This window comes from Lontra canadensis, unplaced genomic scaffold (genome assembly GCF_010015895.1).
Source record: "Lontra canadensis isolate GAN:19392208 unplaced genomic scaffold, GSC_riverotter_1.0 scaffold76, whole genome shotgun sequence".
NCBI classification, from domain to species: Eukaryota; Metazoa; Chordata; class Mammalia; order Carnivora; family Mustelidae; genus Lontra; species Lontra canadensis.
The window spans coordinates 5,699,381-5,722,054 of record NW_022631070.1 but is presented as its reverse complement, the minus strand read 5'-3'; the positions used below and the strand labels follow the sequence as shown (position 1 = coordinate 5,722,054).

Below are 22,674 nucleotides of genomic sequence, written 5' to 3'. Positions count from 1 at the left end.
CCCGGTGGCATTTGTATTGACTAGACTGGTCATAAGAGCTCTTTGTTTTGAAAGGTTCTTTTTTTGGCCGGGCTGTAAGCACCTCAAGGATAAGTCCCAGGTCTTCAGTTTCAGCATCTCCAGTGTCTAGAGAGAGAGGAGAGACACATGCCAGTCACGGAGCACTTTCAAGTATCCCTCTTGTTCCTCACCTCGGTGGGAGGGACCATCCATCTGTCACTTCCTCTTTAAAGATGGAATGCCAGGGTGTGTGACATCAGGGATTCTTCCAAGCTGACGAGGCCAGAAAGAAAGCTTCTAATCTTTCCCAGGTCTTCTAAGTCCTGCGCTCCTTCCACTGCACAAAGGTAGTCGTAAGCAAATGCCACAGTTCCAGGGCGCACAGCGAATGTTCTGGGAGCTCAGAGCCAGAGGATTTTGTACTTTGGAATAGCTACTGAAGGCCGCCCGGAGAAGGTAGAAATCAAGCTGCCTCTTGGAGAGTAGATTGGGTGTGGAGAGGATGGCACAGGAATGACCCATGAGTTGATCAGGAGCAATGTGCCTGGCCCGCGGAAGACAACAGGACAGTCCCTGGGAGGCAAAGGCAAGTGCAGTGAGGGAGGCAGCACGGAGCGAGGCTCTGGACGGCCTCTGTGGGAGCCGAGTCTCTTTCTTCCCTTGCGGACCCCGAGTCCGGAGGTGGGTCACTAGGAGAACAGGCTTCCTCTTGCGAGATTACTCCTGAATGCAGGAAATAGTATTACCTCGAAGTGAGGAGCTGCGTTACCAAACAAAACTGGGGGCTGATTCTGAGGACAAGGTGGGGTACATGTGGGAGAGGGGATCCTTGTGAGCCCTGCACATTTTCCCCTGGATCTTCATTCCAATATTGCCCAATCAGTGTCAGCTACGAAACTTGGCAGGCTGTGGACTCGGTAATGTGACTCAATCTCTCCAAAGGATGAGCTTCAGCCTTGGGCTTAGAAGTCTCTAGGCTTCCATCTGTGGCTTGAATTGAGACCTTCAGGATTTGAGCTTGTTACTCTCTTTTCTAAATTGTTCACTGCTGTTAATAGCCGCCACCCATCTACGGCCTGGACTTTCCTTACCCGTGATATTTTAGGATGGCGCAGTGCTGTCTCCCAGAGCTGGGCCTTCACAGTGGGCGTGCCGTTCCAGTTAACTTTCGGGGAACTAATTCCCGGCCTGCCATGGGCTGCTGGGTTCCCATCTCAGAGTATTAGCTGGACTGTCACTGCTTCCTACCCTCTCCCTCAGACTATCACAGCTAGTCCCCATTTCCCTACTTCTCTCATTTGCAATATGCTCTCCTAGCTCCAAATTCCCTGCCAGTTGGGAACTTTTCAGTGACAAGTAATGGAAACTGGGTGGAAACTGGAAAATGTTCTGAAAGAATGTTGGGAGCTCACAGAATCATGGGAAGTTGGAGGATTCGGTTTGAATGACGGAAACAAACCAGAGCCAAGAAACAGTATGACAACCTTCTGATGGTTTTGAAGCATTGCTGGGTGCTGCCGTATCAGTTCCTTTGTGTTCATTCATTCCAGAGCCACAGCATAGCTTCTGAGTTCTAACTGGGTGAGGGTATCTGATGGGTCCGGTAAAATAACGAGAGAGCGGAATGGCTGGATTTTCAGACAGGCTCGTAGGGGAGAAAGGAGCCAGAATTCCATATAAAGGTAGTGTTGTAACTTTATAAATTCTAGGAAAATAGCAGCACATTGAATTCCTGTACTGTTTGAATCTGGCCTGGTCTTCAAGGAGCATAGGTTTATGGGAAAACAAACAAACTCAGGATTCTCTTTTATATTCTCGACATTCTGAGGCTAATAGTAAAAGGTCCTTCCTTGAGGAAGAAAATGGATTGGATGGTTAGAAACACGGAGAGACCCTTAAATGCGTCTCTTTGGTGTCTGCTCCTCTCCTAATGTCCGAAAGATTGAAAAAGAAGATGATAATTAAGTGTTACTTATGAGGCAAGGAAAAAAGCAGACCAAAAAGACGAAGAACAATCAGTTTTCTTTGTGGCAAATGTTGTGGATGACAGGAAATGGAAGTGGAGAAAATAGTGTGAATTATGTAGCTCTCAGCGAGCTGATAGATGCGGGCTAAAGGTGTATCTGTTGAAGAACTTTCAAATCCTTTTCCACTAAAAAAATAAAAAGATGGACCCAGTCCCGCCCGCAGGCACCCCGGGATCATTTTGCTCATTCAGCTGTAGGGACTTTATTGGCATTTACCGAGGGCCAAATATCAGAGCACAAATTGCGTTTCTCTGATGGCCCCAGAAAGTACTGTGGTAGAGTCTCCAGAGATAGTTTCCACTGATGCCTTTTGTTGTTCCCCCTCCCCTTGTATCTGGCTGCCTGGGGACTTGCGTTGACCAATAAAATGCAACAGAAGTGACGCGTGGCGGTCCCTCCCCGAGCCTTCAAGGGGCCCGGGAAGCCCAGGCTCGCTCAGATGCTGCTGAGCCATGGGAAGAGCCCGGGAAGCCTTCTCTAGACCTTGGGCTCAGCCCAGCCGCGCTGGATGCGGCACCTGTTTGCTGCCAGGTAAGACACAGCCGCCTGGCTGAGCCCAGCTGGCCGGCCGGGACCCTAAACAGTGGAGTTTCAAGCTGCTGTGTCCACGGTGGGGTCTGCGGCAGCGACAACTAGAGCAAGGAGCGTCGCTCCGGCTCAGTCGGCAGGACCCTGCCCGGGCTGAACACTCAGAGGCTTTCAGGTAGGAGAGGGGAAGGCGGTGATTCGGGAAAACTCTGGCGCGCAGCCTCCTGAGAGCGGGGAGACGGGAGGGCGGAGGAGGGGGCCGGGTGCAGCCGGAGCGTGTGCCTCCCACCCCTGCCTGCTGCTCACTTGCCCGTGGAACGCACACCCGCCTTCCCCCTGTGGCTTGTCCCTGCTCTCCGCGCCCTCCTCCTCACTCCCGGGCCCTGTGTCCCCCCAACAAGACCCTCTGGCATCAGCAAGTACTATATTCAGGTAAAATGGGGACAGAATGCGAGGTAGTGCTTGGAATCGTCAAGGCAGCCCCGAAATGGGCCCCCCCAGGGCGTCATATTAGTTTTCCAAAGATGATGGTAAACCAGAAGCACGAGTCCGTGAAGTACCCCTATGACTTAACACTTTGACACCCAGGAGAAGCCTTGCAAAATTCTGGTTTTAGTGGACGCATTTGTGTGTGTGTGTGTGTGTGTGTGTGTTTGCCGAGTTGTGTCTTCTGTGAAATTAGTTTTGGAAATCACAAGGGTCAAACTTTTAAAACTTATAAAGCACAAAATGGATCCAGTTAATGGTAAACTCTAGAAACGTAGGAGCAAACGGCTGAAGAGAGAAGCAAAACATTTAGCTCAACAGGCAGGTTCAGGATAGTGCAGTGATTAAACCCACAAATACAGCGGCTCCGCTCATGTGTCAGCAATGAGTTTCCTCTCGTTGGGCAAGAATTTGCAGGCAGGGAAAGTGGGCGTCGTTCTAAACACCCAACACCGGCCGCGGGAAATTTGTACCCTTCCTTCGATTTTGATGAAACCGTAGAGATTGATGATGTGAAGAAGTTAGTAGGGAATGGCCCTTGGCAAGCTGAGCCTGCTGGTGGCACGTGGATGGCCGCCGAGCTGGGGTCCCACTTTCCAAAGGCCTGTGAGGGGCCCTGACCACCCCCCCCCGGCCCCCGGCTGTGCGCGAGGCAGCTCACGGCTGGGTTCTGGCTGGGGCTGCGCCTCTGCCGCCCCATCGCCCTTCCTAAATGTTGCCCAGCCCCGCATTAACTGAGCCGTGGGACCCTGGGCAAGTCAACCTCCATAGACCTCAGCTTCCTCATCTATAAAATGAGGAGGTGGGATGAGGCTCCGATTTTGTAAATAAATGTTAGAACATTTATTATTATTATTAGAACAGTGTAGGGAAAGACACGGTGTGTGTGCGAGGCACTCCCTCGCCCTGCCACTTGTTGCCTCTCACGGGGAAATCTTATGAGAGATTCTCCAAAACTGTGATCGGATCCAGTTTTAGGCAAGATTTTTATTTTATTATTTTATTTTTTAAATTATTTTTCTCCTTTTAGAAAAAAAAGCCAAACTCAGCCATTTTGGGACTCTGCATTCCCACTCTTTCTTCTCTTTTATTTGTCACACATTTCTTCTCAGTGATTCTTTCAGTGAATTTTTTTTTTGTATTGAAAATAGATATTTTGTTTATACAAGGCAGAGTTTCAAAATAACAGTTATATAAAATATGTAGATATAATGGATAGGGAGTATAAATAGAAAGCATATACATGGGAACTGTCCCCGCGTTCCATTTCCTTCCTTCTGGATCCTTAAATCGAGTGGATTCACGCAGCACGATACCTCTCTGCTTCCTTCCAGTTCATGCTCGCACCTCAATTGGGGGGTAGCGTTTCGGAGCTGCCAACGCTCTTGTCATCCTTGTAGACCTCTCTTAAGCCAGTAGGAGGGACCTAACTGTCTTAGCGTCTCAGGCATTTTTCTTTTCTCTGTAAACTTCAAGTCAGGATGAGGGGCAGAATGGTCTGGCTGCTAAGCTATCCTGCATAAGTGTCACATGAAATAAAGGGAAAGCCGAGGCTTTCAGCCACTGCCAGGAGAGCTTCAGCTGCTGGGATCAGGGGAAGTCAGCCCTGCACCCGAGGCTGGGCTGGGTGGGTCCCGAGCATCCATCCTGAGCCTGGACAGCCTAGGAGGTGTCTTGGCTGGGCACCATCGATACAATGATGCCAAGACATCTGCCTTATCATCCCGACGGGCTCTCTGCTGGCACCCAAGATCTTGAGTTGTTTCCAGGCCCTCTTTGGCTAGGGCAGGGTCGGTGCCTTCGTTCCAGCCTCTGCTGCCCTCAGTCTCTCCCTGGAGCGTCCTAGGTCGTGTGGGTAGTTTTCTGCGTCCTCCTCTCTGCCATTGGTTCCCCTAGTCATTGGCATCTCTTCCATGCTTTCCATTTCAACACTGGGTGTCTGCACAGTGTGCCTGTAAAGCAGATCATTCACAGGTTTTGAAAAGAGAGGGTCGCCCTCAACACGAGTGAACAGACGGTTCCTGTTGAACACTCAGATGGGGAAAGCCTAGCTCACCTCCATTCAGGGCTGGCATTGAAATCTTACTTTAGTATTTTAAGCCACTCATCCGTCAGAGATTCCCCGTGCTGTCGGAGCAGCATACCCCCTCTTTCCCAGTCCACTGCTAAAAAGCTGTAGTTCAAAAGGCAGGAACAAAAAGGAGAGAGTAACCGGGAGCCCGGCAAAGCCAGACACGATCATCTTGCTAAAAATGATGCAATGGTCATAAAGCTTTTAAAACCGTTCTTGGTACTTGGTATGTGTTTAAAGAAACCAGTCTATTAACCAGTCCCTGAGCAACCAAGGTGGTGAAGGCAGAACATCTTAATTCCACGTGTCTCCCTGTCACTGAAGGACTCGTGCTTTTAGGCCCCGAGTATCTGGGTCGGCAGTTTCTTCCTTGGGTTTTGTCATCTACCTCTTGAGGACAGACAACTCTTTAAGACATTTCAAAGTAAGTACTTTGAAGCCAAAGAAAACAAAACCACCAATTGGAAGAGAGAGCTGCTCCCCATGTTCACTGCAGAGTTATTTGCCCCAGCCGAGATGTGGAAGCAAACTAAGTGTCCATCGATAGAGAAATGGATTTAAAAAAAGAAGTATATATACAAGATAGAATATTACTCAGCCATAAAAAATAATGAGATCTTGCCACTTGCAACAACATGAATTGACCTAGAGGGTAGAGTGCTAAGTTAAATAAGTCAGACAGAGAAAGACAAATAGCATATGCTCTCACTCATTTGTGGAACTAAAAAAGAGAAATGAACAAACAAAACAAGCCGTACAGAGAACAAACTGGTGATTGCTAGAGGGGCGGGGCTGGGGGGGCAGGTGAAATGGGGGAGGGGGGGCAGGTGAAATGGGGGAGGGGATTCAGAGGCACAAACTTCTGGTTGCAAAATAAGTAAGCCACAAAGCTGTCATGTACGGCACAGGGAATATAGTCGATCATGGTGTGATAACTTTGTGTGGCATCTGGCAGTAATTAGCCTTCTCATGGGGATCATTTCCTGATGCATGAAAATGCTGAATCAGTGGGATTTACACCTGAAACTAATAGGCTCCTTGGTGTCAGCCGCTGTCAATTACCAAGTACATAAACGCATTGAGCTCCGTGGAGGGAGAGCTGAGCTATAGTCGGAACTCTAGGCCAGTGTACTGAAAATGATTCGCTGAAAGCCAGTCTGTTGAATGACCAACCTACCTAATAACCCATCTGTAAAAAAGAAGTTTACAGCAAAGAATCGATTCACCAAATGACCAAGTACTGCTTTTCAGGTTTACGAATTCTTAAAGGTATATTTCTCAATATTTCTTTACTATAGTGAGTGAATATTGTTATTTTCATCTTATCAGCGTATTTATTGGCCAAACATACCAAATTTACAAATTCTTGTAAGATTCTACTTTTAACATCTCATGCTTAAGAAAGATGGTGTGCGTTTTTTTTAAATCAATGAATATAGTCACTATAATCTCTTAAGAACGTAACTCCAAATACAACATCTCATGTGGAAATTTAGTTAAAATGACACTTTGAAAGTCCTTATAAAAGTCATTTTTAAATTTTGCCAACATTTTAGCATTTGGGGGACCGTTTTCACAGATTTCCAAGTCACACATCAACCTTAGTGTGTTTGTTTCTAAATGATCTATGAGGTTTATGGCATATCTTTCAGTTGGGATGGTATTAACAGCTTTCAAAGATGGATGTGAATTTTTAGATGACTTTTTCATTTCGGCTTCACAGTGGCATTTCATGGAACATTCGTTTTGCCAAAGTGAGGCTTGAAGAAGGGTATCATCCTTATACTGGTATGTTTAGAAAAAACTTCTTTATAACAAGCAACTAAAAGTTTTGTTTCAACAAATCGGATTTCTGCTGTTCATTGTACGATGCTGAGAATGGATCCGGAACAGCCATATGGACACAGAATGCTGGTTACTGGTTTCTAATTGGTACAAGCATGAAATTAAGGCTAATATGTCATTTAAGGCTTTAATGAAGATGATAAAAATGCCTCAAGATTAGAAAAATAACAAAAACTGAAATTTTAGCAAGTGGCAGAAACGGTCTTCTCATCACCAGTGGTGAAGGAAGAATTTCAGCGATTAGAAATACAAAAGTCAGGCCGACATGAATGAGTGCATAAATAAGAAAGTATCCCTATCTTTAATGAGTACGTTCAAGAAAATATATTCATGATTGTACTGTAGCAATTGCATATCCATCAGATTGGTTATTGGGTAGGTTCTTTCCTTCTGAAAAGGAAAGAAAATTCTTTCCTTGAGGTAGAGCAGCCCCTTGTCACCAGTTAGGTTCTGGCTGCCCTGTCTCCAGGGGGTGGCCTTGGAGGGCCTCCCAGGGCCGGCTCTCCCTTTGGTCAGTACAGGAGAGGGCGAGCCTGACAGCCAGCCTCAGAAGCCAGGAAAGAGGGTCTTGCTTCGGTTGGACAGCGGAATCATGATGATGCTCTCTTCTGGGAAGGAAGGAAGACTCCCATCCAGTGTGATTCTCGCACTACTCACCTCAATTTTCGGTAACAGACCACAATTACCACCACCACTGCACAGACCACAGCGAGTATGGTCCCGATCACCTCTGCAAGAGAACAGACCTGAGCTGTCACGCACGTGGAGAGTCCCAGCAGCAGGAGTGAGAATGTCTAAGAATCTGAAAACTCTTCACAGCTGACAGTCTTGCAGAGCGATCCACAGGCCCTCCCAGCCAGCTGACTGTTATTAACATTTCTGGAGGTCCACACAGTCCCACTTACTGCTTCTGGGCAGAAAACTCATTCTTCTCCCGCCGATACCGCCAGTTCAAACCATCCCCTTTCAGGTCATACCACATCCCCCCTCCTAATCCATCCTTCCTGGCCAGGGTGACACGGGGATGGGACAAGAGGGGAAAGTAAAGGCCTCGGAGTTCACAGGCTGGGATTGGGAGTATGTGGATGGGAAACCAGGTCCGCTGCTAAATCCAAAGTCAGAAAATAGTTGTCCGTGGGTCAGCCTCCCCCTTTCCTTCAACTTCACAGAGTCTCGATTGAGAAACAATAGCATTCGGTGCCATGTTTCTTCCAATTTCATCTTTTTTGTTTTGTTTTGTTTTTAAGTAGGCTTCATGCCCAGCATGGAGCCCAATGCAGGGCTTGAACTCATGACTCTGAGATCAAGACCTTAGCTGAGATCAAGGGTAGGACGCCTAACCGACTGAGCCACCCAGGCATCCCCATCATTATTGGTTTTTTACTGGCCACTATTTATGGCGGAGGAAGAGTGGTAAGAAGAGAGAGGAGGTAAAAGGTATTAGGGATAAGAGGAGAGTAAGGCAGTGTGGCTTAGGAGAGGGGAAAGATTCTGTTTGGGTTCAGTTGAAAGGAACAGCCTGGGGGTGCCTGGGTGGTTCAGTGGGTTAAGCCTCTGCCTTCAGCTCAGGTCATGGTCTCAGGGTCCTGGGATCGAGCCCCGCATCGGGCTCTCTTCTCAGCAGGGAGCCGCTTCCCCCTCTCTCTGCCTATTTGTGATCTCTCTCTCTCTCTTTCTGTCAAATAAATAAAATCTTAAAAAAAAAAAAAAAGGAAGAAAGGAACAGCCTAGAGGGGTGGGAGTACTTGTGTGTAGGAGGCCAGCAGCCGCAGGGCATTTGAGATTAGACAGGACAGGAAGCGTGGGATCTCTGTGTGGAAGCCAGAGGGCTAGCCTGCAGGCATGGTGAACCTATTTCGAAAACATTTGCATCCTAATGAGCTCCAGGCAGAGTTGGCCAATTTGCCTCCTTATTGTGAAACCTCCTTGCAGACAGTCACCTGCTCTACACGAGAGAGGACAACCCTGAACATTTGGGGGCTGGGGTCTGACTGTGGTACCGTTTTTCCCAAGGGCAGTTGACAACATAAACCGACAGCTTCTGAGAAGACCATACCCATTGACTCTCTAGTCCCACTTCTAGGGATTGATTCCAAGGAAATGGGCAAATACACCAGGCGTTTTCACGGAAGTATTGTTTCAAACAATTTGTAAAATGTTAATCTCAATCTCTTATTAATAGAAAATTAATTGGGCGCCTGGGTGGCTCAGTGGATTAAGCCGCTGCCTTCGGCTCAGGTCATGATCTCAGGGTCCTGGGATCGAGTCCCGCATCGGGCTCTCTGCTCGGCAGGGAGCCTGCTTCTCTCTCTCTCTCTGCCTGCCTCTCTGTCTACTTGTGATCTCTCTCTGTCAAATAAATAAATAAAGTCTTAAAAAAAAAAAAGAAAATTAATTAAACTGTAGTCTGCCCATACATTGGACTATCATCCAACTTTTTAAAATTATAAAATGAATATATTAACACAGACAGATGTCTCCAATATCTTAAGTGGAAAAAAAAAAACTGACTGAGAGAAACATGAACCAAAAAATAATCTCCAGTAAGCCATGCGTGTGCCTGTAGCACAGGGCAGCCTTGAAGAATAGATACCAATGTATTAAGTAATGGTGGGCTTGTAGATAATCTTTATTTTCTCTTTTAGAAAGTTTGCTTTTTCTCTGATATTTTTGAAGTGGTGCTGTCACCAGAGGAAAGAGTAGAGTTGTCAAGATGAAACTACCTGTGCCTAAGAAAATATAAACACGAATAGAAAAGTCCCAAAGGAAATAACAAGGAAGCATGGCAAATTAGTGAAGAATGTTTTTGGGTTTTCAGACTTAACATTAGTGATCATTATGACTAAAAACCAGAAATACTTCCTAGGAATGGTGTACCCTTGGGTAAACAGTCTCTTCCATTGACTAATCAGCTTGGCATGCGTTTACTGTTCATGGAGGGATTTATTGGAAAAGGCTGATTCCTGTCAACTATAGTTTTGCTTTCATAATGCCTCTTCCTGTTTCTCCTGAATGAGAACCAAGCCTGCAGGCTCCCGACTCCAGAGAGAGGAGGGTTCCTGAGCCAACGATGTGAGGGAGCACTTTGAACCCAGGGGCAAACTCATACCTTGGCCTCTTCCTCCATTACATCCAGGCAAACTGAATAAAGACACTGAAACCAAAATCACTAAGATACCAGGTGAACAAATCAACTGGCAAGTTCCCCATCCTTTGTGTTTCCCAGGGGAGGCATGGGTTGGAGAAGGAGGAAGAGAGAGAGGTTTGGTGAGCCAGAGGAGAAGAGAGGAGGATTTGAGTCTGGGGGGAGGAAGGAGAAAAAATGGATTATTGCTCAGGAGGGCGAGAAAGGCCAGTAGCTTTCCACCTGGACTTCAACCCGCCGTATGTGTTGGGTCTAAAGCAAAGAAAGTGGCCGAGTCAGTCAGTGGCCACTGTTCAGTGTGAACGATGAAAAGGTCCTCTGAGAACATGGCGGCGGGGGTGGAGTGGGTGGGCGTTGGTGACCATTTCTTAGCAGTACCTGTAAACTAGGTCAGCCGGGGAGCGCTGTTTCTGAGGGCTGGAGTGCCTGTCTCTGGTGAGGTCGGTTTTGAAGTAAGAGTATTGCTGTTCCTGGGCAGTGTTTCTTGTCTGTCTCTTACAGCACTAAGCACATCGTAAGTGCTGGGTTCCGAGTAGGTACTCGGTAAATACCTAACTGATTGAGCGAAACCATTCGCAGTCCATAAGTTAAAGTACATTTGATGTGCCGTTTGCTTCTCAATGAGAAATCTTCATTTTGTTGCAATTTAGAACCAACCTGGCCCAGCGTGAGAACTGTACTGAATAAACAGATGAATGATATAACGTCGAGCTAGCTCCTTTTAAAGACTGAGCATATCAACTGCAGCGAATTTATTTCAGATATGAAAGATGAGCCGTATAACACAGTTTGAAGAACTAACTCTCCTCTCCTAGTGTCTTAAATGAACATGGCAACGTAAACACTGTCATAGGTGACTTTCCGGCTTTTTACTTTACAGCCAGGAGTCCTCCGGAGTAGCCCTAGTCAAAGATCAGAGAGCGGATATTGGAATCGCGGAATCGCTTAATTATTGATTAAAGGGGCTGCCAGGGGCGCTGGGTGGCTTGGTTGCTTAGGCATCTTACTCTTGGTTCTGGCTCAGGTCATGATCTCAGGGTCATGAGTTCGAGCCCTGTAGGGGGCTCTGCACTCTGTGGGAGTCTGCTTCCGATTCTTTCCCTCTCCCTCCCCTCTCTGTCCCTCCCCCTGCTCATGCTCTTGCTCTCTAAAATAAATAAATAAAATCTGCAAGAAAAAAAAGGCTGGCGAGCGAGCCTGTAGATACTGAAGACACCGAAATGATGAATCCTACTTCCTAAACCTTTATTAAAATGTTGAAGTCCTCAAATTGATGTATTCATTCGCATGCTCATTTACTATTTATTGAGCATCTACTATATACCATTTTCTGTTGAACTAAAAAAAACCAGCTTTTAGAAGTTGCGATAATCATTCATGTGACTCATTTTAAGAAATGACATCAGTAGTTATCAAGGGGCTGATGAAAATATTAAGTTAATTAACATTTGCTGAATGATCGCTATGGTAAAGTATCTATATTTGCTTACGAACAGGGTCCACTGATTGCTTATTTGTGCAGAAATGGCAGCACCTGCAGATGCCCAAGGAGCCAGCTAGTGTCTCTGCTGCTTGTACCCAACAGGGGCAAACTCTTGGGTCTCAGGTAGCCAGGACTGTTATGACATAGTTGGCAGATACTATCACTAAGTGTTTGTAGAAAACTAGCATGATTTTAATTTCAGTTTACACCTTCCTCACTGATAAAACTTAAAATAACACCTAATGAAATATAACTCATCGTTATTTTTTATTTCTTTGCTAACAATGACTTGATCACTCTTTTAAGGTAGGTGCTAACATGTTTACCTTGAAGCACCCTGGAGAAAGGAAATCTTATTTATGTAACAGGAAAGATTTAAAGTTTTTTGTTTTTGTTTTTTAATCTTCGTATTTCTAGTTTCTTGCACAGAACTATCTTTGCCTACTGCAGGTGTTGAGTTAATGTTTATGACATCATACTTCAGAATTTGGGAGAGAGTTTCTGATATTTTAATCTAGTGAAAGTCATGAGCTGGAGAAACATTATAAGATGATATCCCGTAATAAAGTCGTTGTTTAAATCTATTTAGAAAATGTGGCCCTCCAGATTTTAGGTGTAGAGTTTTATCCTACAGATATACTTGCACACAGCAAAATGATAGGTTTTCCAATTAATCACTGGAACATAGTCTGTATGTCTGTATGTTTACACAGGATGTAAAGAGTCACATGTCCAAAGAGGGGGTTACATAAATTGTGGCAAATCCATCTGGTAGGGTATTTTGTAGCTGTTTTAAAGAATGAAGTGGTTTTAATGTATCAATAAGGAAGGATTTCCAAGAGATACCACTAGGTGAAAATGAACAAAGTACAAAACAGTGAAAACAATACCCCTCTAGCATCATGCATCCTCTGTGAGCTGTTTGCTGCTTGACTCTCTGAAAGGATGCACAGAAATCTGGTAGAAGAGGTTGCTTTCTGCCTGCAAGCGGCTTTTCAGTCTGAGATGGGGCTTTTCGCTCTATATCTTTTTGTAATTTGTAATTTTTAAACCCTGTGCAAATATTACCAATTCAAAAAAATGAATAAAAAATGCAAAGCTTTGTAGAAAGCTGAATGTAATATGTGACATAAGGAGAAAAATTAGGTCAGCTACTGTATTCGCTGGTTGCCTCTTAAGTGATAAACATATTAGAGTTTCAGTGTCCTTGTCATTAAATCCCACAGTTTCTCCATGAAAATACTCTCCAGAGGGGCTTTTTTTTTTTAATGTCTTGCCTTTGCATATACATTTTGATCATTTTAAAACCGTTCTAATCAACTAGCTGCTGAAATGACCGAACCCACTTGGTTGACCTTTTTTTTTTTTTTTTTTTTTTTTTAGGGAGAGAGAGCGAGAGAGTGCAAGAGCATGAACATGCACATGGGGGGTGGGCGTGGTGCAGAGGAAGAGGGAGAGAAAGTTGGGTAGGCTCCCTGCTCAGCACAAAGCCTGATGTGGGGCTCCATCCTGTGGCCCTGAGATCATGACTTGAGCTGAAACAGTTGGACGCTTAACCGACTGAGCCACCCAGGTGCCCCTAGATGGCACATGATGCAGATAAAATATAGCCACAAAATGAGTTATTCTCCAGTAGGAAAACTAGTAAATAGAAAATAGATATGATTTTTGTCTGTACAAAGTTATGGTGGTTTTTTTATTTTGTTTTGTTTGCTTATCAGACCAAAGTCTTAGATTCTTTCTTATGATTGCATTTCTCTTTCCCTTCTTTCTCTTTCCTTCCTCTCTCCTCCCCTCTCTTCCTCTCTTTCTTTAATTCTTACGAATCCTCCTCACACTCCCTGGTCATTCACCTTCTCTCCAAGCCTTAGTGTTGTGTACATCTTCTGTAAAAAGAAGTGTTTTCAACTGAGAGCTCTGACAGTCTTGCTTGAAGCGTGTCATGCTAACACCATGTGAAAGCTGAATGCAATTTATGACAGAATGACAGCATCGTTGCAATGACAGCAGTATGTGCTCGTGGCTCTCTGGTAAGTGTGGGATGCAAGTTAGCCTGGCTTTGTGGAAGGAGGCCCTTTTGTGATGCGCCAGCTCTCTGGTTCCCACATCAGCAGCCTGACAGTGAAGAGCTCCCAACAGTGAAATAAGCAGTCATGTTAGAATCCCATACGTAGGGGGATCCTATAACTTACTACCTAAACCAAGACACCCTTTAGAGTGGAAGGGGATGCTGCTGGTGGCCAGGCTGGGGCAGCACATAAACCAGGACGGTCCCACCCCCTGCAATGGAGGTCCTCTGGGCATAAACACTGCTAGGACAAGAAAACAAACAAATAAACAAACATACTTACCAGTCATACTTCGAGAATGATATGAATATGTACCTGCAGAGAAGAGATTACAGCTCAGTTATTGCTGTAGTCCTAAAGGCATTAATTTCTCATTAAGCAGGAAGAATTTGGGGCAGTTTGGCTTCCATCCTAAAGCCTTGAGAGATGCATGGCTGGCAAAACCAAATTCCCTTTAGCAGAGAACAAGGGTAATTTATTTAGATGCTGGGTCATGCTTAAGAAGCAAATATGACCTTTGTTTGCACAGTGAAGGAAACCATCAACAAAACAAAAAGGCGACCTACTAAATGGGAGAAGATATTTGCAAGTGACATATCTGATAAGGGGTTAATATCCAAAATGTGTAAAGAACTTATACAACTCAACACACATGAACACACACACACAAGCAAATAATCCAATGAAAAATGGGCAGAGGACCAGATAGACATTTTTCCAAAGAAGGCACACAGATGGCCAACAGGCACGCGAAACATCAGGGAAAGGCAAATGTAAAACCACAATGAGATATTTATTACCTTACACCTGTGAGAATGTCTAGAATCAAAAAGACAAGAAACAACAATTGTTAGGGAGGATGTGGAGAAAAGGGAACCGCGTGTACTATTGGTAGGAGTGCAAGCTGGTGCAGCTGCTGAGGAAAACAGTATGGGGGCTCCTCAAAATACTAAAAATGGAAATAGCTATAGATTCAGTAATTCTGCTGGGTACTTACCCAAAGAAATCAAAAACACTAATCTGAACAGATACATGCCCTCTATGTTTACGGCAGCATTATTTATAGTAGGCAAGACATGGAAGCAGCCCAGGTGTCCATCAGGAGATGAACGAGTAAAGATGTGGTGTGTATGTACACAGTATTACTCAGCCACAAGAAAGAATGAAATCTTGCCCTTTGAGATAACAATGGATGGACACAGAGTGTATTATGTGAAGGGAAATGAGTCCAACAGAGAAAGACAAATGCCACATGATTTCACTTAGATGTGGAATCTAAAATATGAAATCAATGAACAAACAGAAAAAAGCAGAAACAGACCCAGAAACGCAGAGAACAAACTGAGACAGCCCGAGAGGGGAGGAGAGTGGGGGGATGGGCAAAACAGGGGAAGGAGGGTGGGAGGTCCAGGCTTCCAGGAACGGAATGATCGAGACACGGGGATGAAAGAGACAGCATGGGCACTATATCAGTGGTATCACAGCAGAGAAAAACATGCCACAAAGAATCCGATAGGCCTTTCGGGAAGATGCGGATTACCGAGAGCTTTTCCATCCCACAGACTGTGACTCCAGATTGCAGAAGGCTTCCGCTGTCCCCCATATTGGGAGGAAGCAGGTGCTACTCAGACTGGCAAAGCCTCTGCCATGTAGATCAAGACAGTGAGCCTTGTCCCATCCGGGAGATGGACTTTCTTTTCCAGCTGGGCTGAGCCAGGGCAGAGCACAGAGGTTAGAGAGCAGAGCAGCAGGCAGAGGGTTAACTGAGTCGTCCGGACTTTGGATCCGATGGTATAACGCCGTGCAGTCCCGCGCCCTCCAGGTCTCCACCCGCCTCTCAGAAGCAGCCCAAGGCCGGGTGACTTCTCCTCGTGCACACAAAGCCGGTGCTAACCTGGCGTCTCCTGGGAGGCAGAGGGAGTGTGCTCCAAGGCCTCTGCCGTTGTCTGAGGTGGGGCTTGGGAGGCCTCAGGACTGATTGGCCCTGTGGTTCCTGCCGCAGGAGGCTTTGATGGCATCAGCCCGGAACCCGGCACCATAGTGGACTTTGTGGCCACTGTGGCCACTGTGGTGTCTGACTTGGAAGTGAAAGCGGGCTCTGTAGGAAAGTGCAAGATATGGAGAACATAAATGTTTAGAATTGTGTCTCTGCTCAGCTCCAGAAGAGAGCGGGCTTAATACTTGCTCTAGTGAAGTCCTTCATGGGCCAGCCCTCCCCCAGCGAACTCCTCCGTGGCTTTTTGGGAAAAATCCCTTATGTGGGTAAAACCTACTCATCCTCCTGGAATGGCCACAGGACTTTCCAGAATGCTAGAGGCTCCACGGCTGTTTATCGTGGTGCACCTGAGTTAAAGACGCCATGGGTTTGAGTAGATCCGGGGTTGTGTTGTAGAGAAGGCTCTGGAGGCGCCGTGAGAGGCTGTTCTCAAAACCCGAGTGTAACTGTATTTGCCAAAGACATCCGGGGTGCTGATTTTCTTTATTTTTTTGCATGTTTGCACACAACTTCTGGAATAAGGGTAAGCCTGAGGTTCGGCCTGACTGAATCTTAGCACACTTGAAGGAAGGGTCCCCCAGAGCATTTCCGCCCACGTGCCCCTGGCCACGTCACCCTGTGTCGGAGACCACACTCCCACGCCTGAGATCCTGACTGCACACTTTCACCTCATCAAGTGTTCGATGCACGAAGGCAAGGCTGGGAGAGACCACTTGATCATTCTCATCAGTTGGTGAATGAGTTGTGACTTGGGTCAAAGGGGTTTTGGAATTACCCCAAACTTAAATGTAGGTAGCGCTCAGCCACATCTTCCTGTCTGTAGTCAACGAACTACCTAACTAAGCAGGAGGAAACCTCCTTCTGGCCTCGCCATCTCCCCTTCAGTGTTGGTTCTCAGCTTTGGCTCCCTAAGAGTTACTTGGGGAGCTTCTAGAACCCTAATTCCCAGACTGCTCCCCAGATCGCCAGAGTTCCAGGGAGATCCCCGTGTGCGTCCATGGTTCGGAAGCCATGCTGTAGGGAAGGTGAGCGGGAGCAGTGCAGCCCACGGCCACAGGGTGACTGTGACTGCACAGGAAGGGGAAGATGGGGCGGGGAAACGCCACACTGGATAATGGGACACAAAAGATCAGGAGGTCTGTGTGAAGTAAGGGTTTCCTAGGATGTAGGGCACACTGTCCCAAGATATTAGCATCTACGACTTCAAATTTTCTTAACATGAGGTCAGTGCTGAGGCAATGGGGATAGAAGATTAGCTAAGACCCTGGAAATGGGTAACGTTGGCAGCGTTGCCCAGTGCTCCTGTACCAGAGCGATCATAGTTGGGACCGTTGGGGGAACAGTTCTGCATGGGTCTCTCATGCTTCTGTACACTTTGTCAGCAGAGGCACTGGCAGCCCTTCCTGGGACTATCTTTTCAAAGACTCCTATAGCCTTGGAACGTGGAGACAGCGCCTCTCCTTGGAGCAAAGGGCAGACATGGTCAGTTAGTTATAAAAGACTCCAGTGTCTTGGGGCAGCTGGGTGGCTCAGGTGGTTAAGCGTCTGGCTCTTGATTTTTGGCCCAGGTGGTGACCTCAGGGTCCTGGGTTGGAGCCCGTCATTGGGCTCTGTGCTCAGCATGGAGTCTGCTTGAGATTCTCTCTCTCCCTCTGCCTCTCCCCGACTCAGGAGCTTTCCCTCTCTCAAATAAATAAATAAGTAAATAATTCTTTAAAAAAAAATACACGAGTTCCTTGAACTCAGCCTTCCTCTGCCATGAAGCAGCCCGCTGGATGTGTGGGCATCTTGGAGACACACCCCATTGCCCCTGTGGGGCACAGAGATGAGGGAATTGAGGCAAACAAGCCAACTAAGTCAGTAAGCAAGCAAGTAAGAACATCCTTGGTCTCTGGAGGAGGAACGCCCTGTTTTCGACTGGCACCCACGAATGTCGGCAGGCTAACATGCAGGGCAGGCAAATCTGCAGATCCTCCCCAGTGTTGATGAGGAAGTGCGTCTGAGGCTGATCCGGCATATTTGGAGTGGATTTTGAGTCATCATTAATTGTGTGCAACTGAAACCTAGCTATCAAGCAACTTTGATTTAAAAGAGAAAATTAAGCTAACGTAAAATTTAATGTTGATGTTGATAAAAAGTGGGTTCTGTTGCTTAAGTTGGCTGTGGAACTCCAGCAGTGGTCCAAGAATCTGAGGGACTCAGAGGGACCCGTGTGGTCGCAGGGAATGGGAGTCCTTAAAAAGTTTCCAACATCCCTACCTTTTCCAGAAAGGGAGGTGCTCTCTGGCTCTGGGGTCACCCCTGCCGGCACTTCTGTGGAGGACGGCCTTAGGTGGGTCAGGGAGGGGTCTCCTAGAGAGAGGATAACCACATGGCACTCATGAGCCTGGGGGTGGAACCTGGAGTGCCTCACAACCACATGTAAATAAAAAGAAAATATATAAGTTTAAAATAGAGCTATCTGGCTTCCCAGGATAGGTCAGAAGCATAAGAAGTAAGACACAGTGTTTCCCAGTCTGTAATTCCCATGCAAATGCAAACAGACAGCAAACTTTTTCTAGCCTTTCGAAAAGACTGCACACATACCAAATGTCTTGTTATTTTCAGTTAGAATAATATCAATGAGATTGACTCAGTTTTAGAATACTGTCTTTTACATGGGAAAATAAATGATTACTCAGTACATTCTGTTGTTTTGTAAGGGAAAAAAAAAACCGCATTCCAAGCACAGGAGGTTAGGAAAAGTAATGGAGGGAGTTATAAATGGTAGAAGGTGAGGAATCTTTGGACTATACAAAACCTAAAGATCTCTAGTCTTTAGGTTCTAAAAGTCTAAAAGTTCTAAAAGATCCAAGGTCTCTCCCCTTTGCTTCCCCCCCCACCACCCAACTTATTCAGAGCCTCCAACTCTTCTTTATTTTGGATTCGTTCACCCAAAGGAATTGGGACTTTGAAGAAACAGTCACTTTGCCGCTGCTGGAAAGTCCTTGTTTTTGCCCCTGGATTACGGGTACCAGTGGGTGTCCAGACTGGACAGAATAAGATGTCCACTGTGTGTCATTGCCAGAGTGTTATTGCTCATACCTGTCCTTACCCGGCTAGCTCATCACTTCAATCCCACTTGATGTCATGTGGCTCTATGTCCCCCAGCTGAGCGATTCCTTTGCAACAAACAGAAGGCTTCTTCCTTGCCCTGCCTCTGATGTCTGCATGGTGTCATCCAGGTGCGGGAGACAGTACACAAAATCAGTGAGAAAGTCTGGCTCTTCAAGGAATCTTACAGCAGAGTGAGTTTGCTCTAGAACAACCCCTTTTGTCCACTTCCCCAGTGAGGAGTTGAGAATTTTCACATATATGAGAAAGTATCTAGCTTGCAGTTGGACACGAACCAAATATGCAATAAACCATGAGTTAATCTTTATTTTACTAGACTAAGGGGCTTAGTATTCCTGGAAATAACCATTGACTTCCACTCCAAGATTGCTGGCTTCTGACATAGTCATCCAGTTGTGGATGGTTCAAAGAAAAAATAGATTCTGAAATCCATCCCTCACGTGGGCTCTGGAGTGCTGGCTAGACACCAGACATGGGTGACCAAGTTAGGTAGCCCCCATTCCCCTGGGTAGATAACAACAAAGAACACTAATAATTTCCATAAATTCTTCTAGGGAGAAACTCGGAAGCTCTCTGGGAAGCAAGCATGCTGTGAGCACACACCCTTTGTAGACAAATTCTTACTACCATAATCTTAAAGGCATACTTCAGAGATATTGTGCGTTCAGTTCTAGACCACCGCAATAAAGTAAACGTGGCAATAAAGCAAGTCGAATGAATATTTTTATTTCTCAGTGCATAGTAAAGTTATGTTTGCACCATACTGTAGTCTATGAAGTGGGCAATAGCCTAGTGTCTAAAAAAATCTGTATATATACCTTAATTTAAAAATAGTGCTAAAAAACGCGAACCATCATTTGAGCTTTCAGTGAATCATAATCTTTGCTGGTGGAGGATCTTGCCTCGATATTGATGACCGCTGACTGATGAGGGGAGTGGCTGCTGAAGCTGGGGTGGCTGTGACAATTCCTTAAAATAAGACACTGATGAAATTTGTTGCAGTGACTGACCCTTTCACGAATGATTTCTGTGTAGCAGGTGGTGCTGTTTGATAGCATTTTACCCATAGTAGGACTTCTTTCAGAACTGGAGTCCGTCCTCTCAAACCCTGTCTCTGCTTTATCAACTGAGTTCATGTAATATCCTAAATCCTTTGTTGTTAACTTAACCAGGAGTAGATTCCATCTCAAGAACCCACTTTCTTTGCTTCTCTGTAAGAAGCAACTCCTCATCTGCTTGAGTTTGATCATGAGATCACAGTGGTTCAGTCCCATCCTCGGGCTCCACTTCTAATTCTGGGTCTCTGGCTGTTTCCTCCTCCTCTGCAGTGACTTGCTCCACTGAAATCTTGAGCCCTTCAAGGTCATCCATGAGGGCTGCAATCAACTTCTCCAAAATTCCTGTGAAGGTGTGTATTTTGACCTCTTCCCATGAATCATGAATGCTCTTAATGGCATCTGGAATGGTGACTCCTTTCCAGAAGGTTCTTAATTTACTTTGCCCAGATCCATCAGAAGAATCACTCTCTCTGGCAACCATGGCCTTATGGGATGTATTTCTTAAACATGAAGACTTGAAAGTTGGAATGACTCCTTGATCCAGGGACTGAAGAAGGGATATTTTTTTAGCGGGCATGAGAACAATATTAATTTCGTTTTCATCTCCATCAGAGTTCTTGGGTGACCGGGTTCATTGTCAATGAGCAGCCATATTTTGAAAGGAACCCTTTTTTCTGAGCAGTGGTTCTCAACAGTGGACTTGAAATATTTAGTAATCCATGTTGTAAACAGATGTGCTGTCATCCAGGCTTTGTTGTTCCCTTTATAGGGCACAAGCAGAGTAGATTTAGCATCATTCTTAAGGTTCCTGGGATTTTCTGAATGGTCAGTGAGCCCTGGCTTCAGCTTAAAGTCATCAGCAGCATTAGCCCCTAACAAGACAGTCACCTTGTCATTTGAAGCTTTGAAGCCAGACACTGACTTCTCTTCTCCATCTGGGAAAGTCCTAGATGGGCTCTTCTTCCACACTAAGGCTGTTTTGTCTCCATTGAGGGTCTGTTGTTTAGTGTAGCAACTTTCACTAATTACCTTAGCCAGATCTTCTGGACAACTGACTGTTTCGCTTTGCACTCTCATTATGGAGATGGCTTCTTTCCTTGAAGTGCATGAGCCAACCTCCATGAGCTTCAAGAGTTTCTTCTGCATCTTCCCCACCTCTCTCAGCCTTCGTGGTACTGAGGAGAGGGCCTTGCTCTGGATGAGGCATTGGCCTGTGGGAGTGTCATGGCTGGTTTGATCTTCCATCCGACCACTCATACTTTCTCCATATCACCAGCAAGTCTGTTTTGCTTACTTACCTTTTGTGTTTTCTCTAGAGTAGTACCTTCAATTTTCTTCAAGGACTTTTCCTTTGCAGTCATAACTTGGCACAAGAGGCCCATTTTTTGGCCTATCTTGACTTGACATGCTTTTTTCACTAACCTTTTCATTCCTAGTTTTGATTTGAAGAGGAAGATGTGATTCTTCCTTTCACACAAACCTTTAGAAGCCATCGTAAGGCTATGAATTAGCCTAATTTCAATATTGTTCTGTCTCAGGGGATAGGGAGGTCCGAGGGGGAGAGAGAGAGAGAGAGAGAGAGACAGGGGGACGGCCATGGAGCAGTCAGGATACATATACAACATCCATCGATTCAGTTAACCGTCTTATGTGGGTGTGGTTTGTGGTACCCCAAGGGAATGACAGCAGTAACATCAAAGGTCACTGATCCCAGCTTCCACAACAAATATGAGAAAGTTTTAAATGCTGTGAGAATTACTAAAATGTGACACAGAGACACAAAGTGAGCAAATACTATTGGGAAAATGGCATATGTAGACTCGCATGAGGCAGGATTGCCACCAACCTTCAATTCATAAAAAACACAATTATCTGTAAAGTACAATAAAGCAAAATGCAACAAAATAAGGGATGGCTGGACTTAATATTGACCAGGTTTCACTTTACACAGTGTTCATGTTGGGTTCATTTTCTAGATGAGGGACAAAGACATCCAAGATGCTAAGACCCTTGCTCAAGGAAGCCAAAATGGTGTGACCCTAAAGCCTACATATGTCCAGCTCCCAGGGATGTTGTTTAGAGGCTACACAACATTTCAAGTCATTTAGAGGTCTGTTTAGTTTCAGACCTTAACACAAATATCTTGTCCCCCAGAGATGGGCTCACTGGGCTTCCCATACTACAGTTGGGCTCTGTGTGGCTTTGGGAAGGGGCATGGAGAGACTTGCAGGGATAGCTACTTACTGATGCACTTGAGATTGGGAATTGTCCAGTGGGCAATGTTCATGGTCTTGTTGAACACGCATTGCGTCAGGCTGGATGTTCCTGCTTTACGCTTGAAGCCAGAGTTACACGTGTACCGCTCCCTGGATTTCAGGCTGTAACTCTTGACCTGGATGTCTGCATGTTCGACCGACGTGGGAGGAGGGCATGTGACGCCTGCAAGGGTGCAGATAAGACGGCGGATGAGCACATCTCAGCTCGTTCAGAAGGCGTTCTCCAGGGCAACCTGGGTGGCACTCGGTGCCTTTTGTAGCCAGGGTCTGGCTTTGTGAGGTGCCCCTTAGGATACACCCCAGATTCTAAGCATGTGGAAAATGTTCAGTAGGGGCTCTCATCATTTAGAAGCCTTATCTTAAGTGCTCACCATCCAGCACGGCTAGGGACTGTGCAGCCATCCATGGAAATCCCTCTCCCTTCCCTTCCCTCCCCTCCCCATCAGTCTCTCACCATCTATGTCTCTTTGGCACCACCCAGCCCAGCTTCTATGCTCTCTTGCCTGAAAGCAGCAATAGCCTTTGAATTGGTCTCCCTGCCTGTTCTCCCCAAAGCCTTTGATTTACTTCCTTAAT

At 45.9% G+C, this 22,674-nt stretch overlaps 1 protein-coding gene across 1 annotated transcript; it reads right to left on the bottom strand.

The window, feature by feature from the left end:
* Positions 1-4,410: 4,410 nt before the first annotated feature.
* Positions 4,411-22,500, bottom strand: IL15RA (interleukin 15 receptor subunit alpha). Its single transcript, XM_032881701.1, has 7 exons — positions 22,470-22,500; positions 22,067-22,261; positions 17,910-18,002; positions 15,549-15,752; positions 13,937-13,969; positions 7,615-7,687; positions 4,411-4,993 (listed from the first exon to the last, which is right to left on the bottom strand). Exons 1-7 carry the CDS (start codon positions 22,498-22,500, stop codon positions 4,822-4,824), a joined length of 801 nt encoding a protein of 266 aa, XP_032737592.1. The 3' UTR covers positions 4,411-4,821.
* Positions 22,501-22,674: the final 174 nt, after the last annotated feature.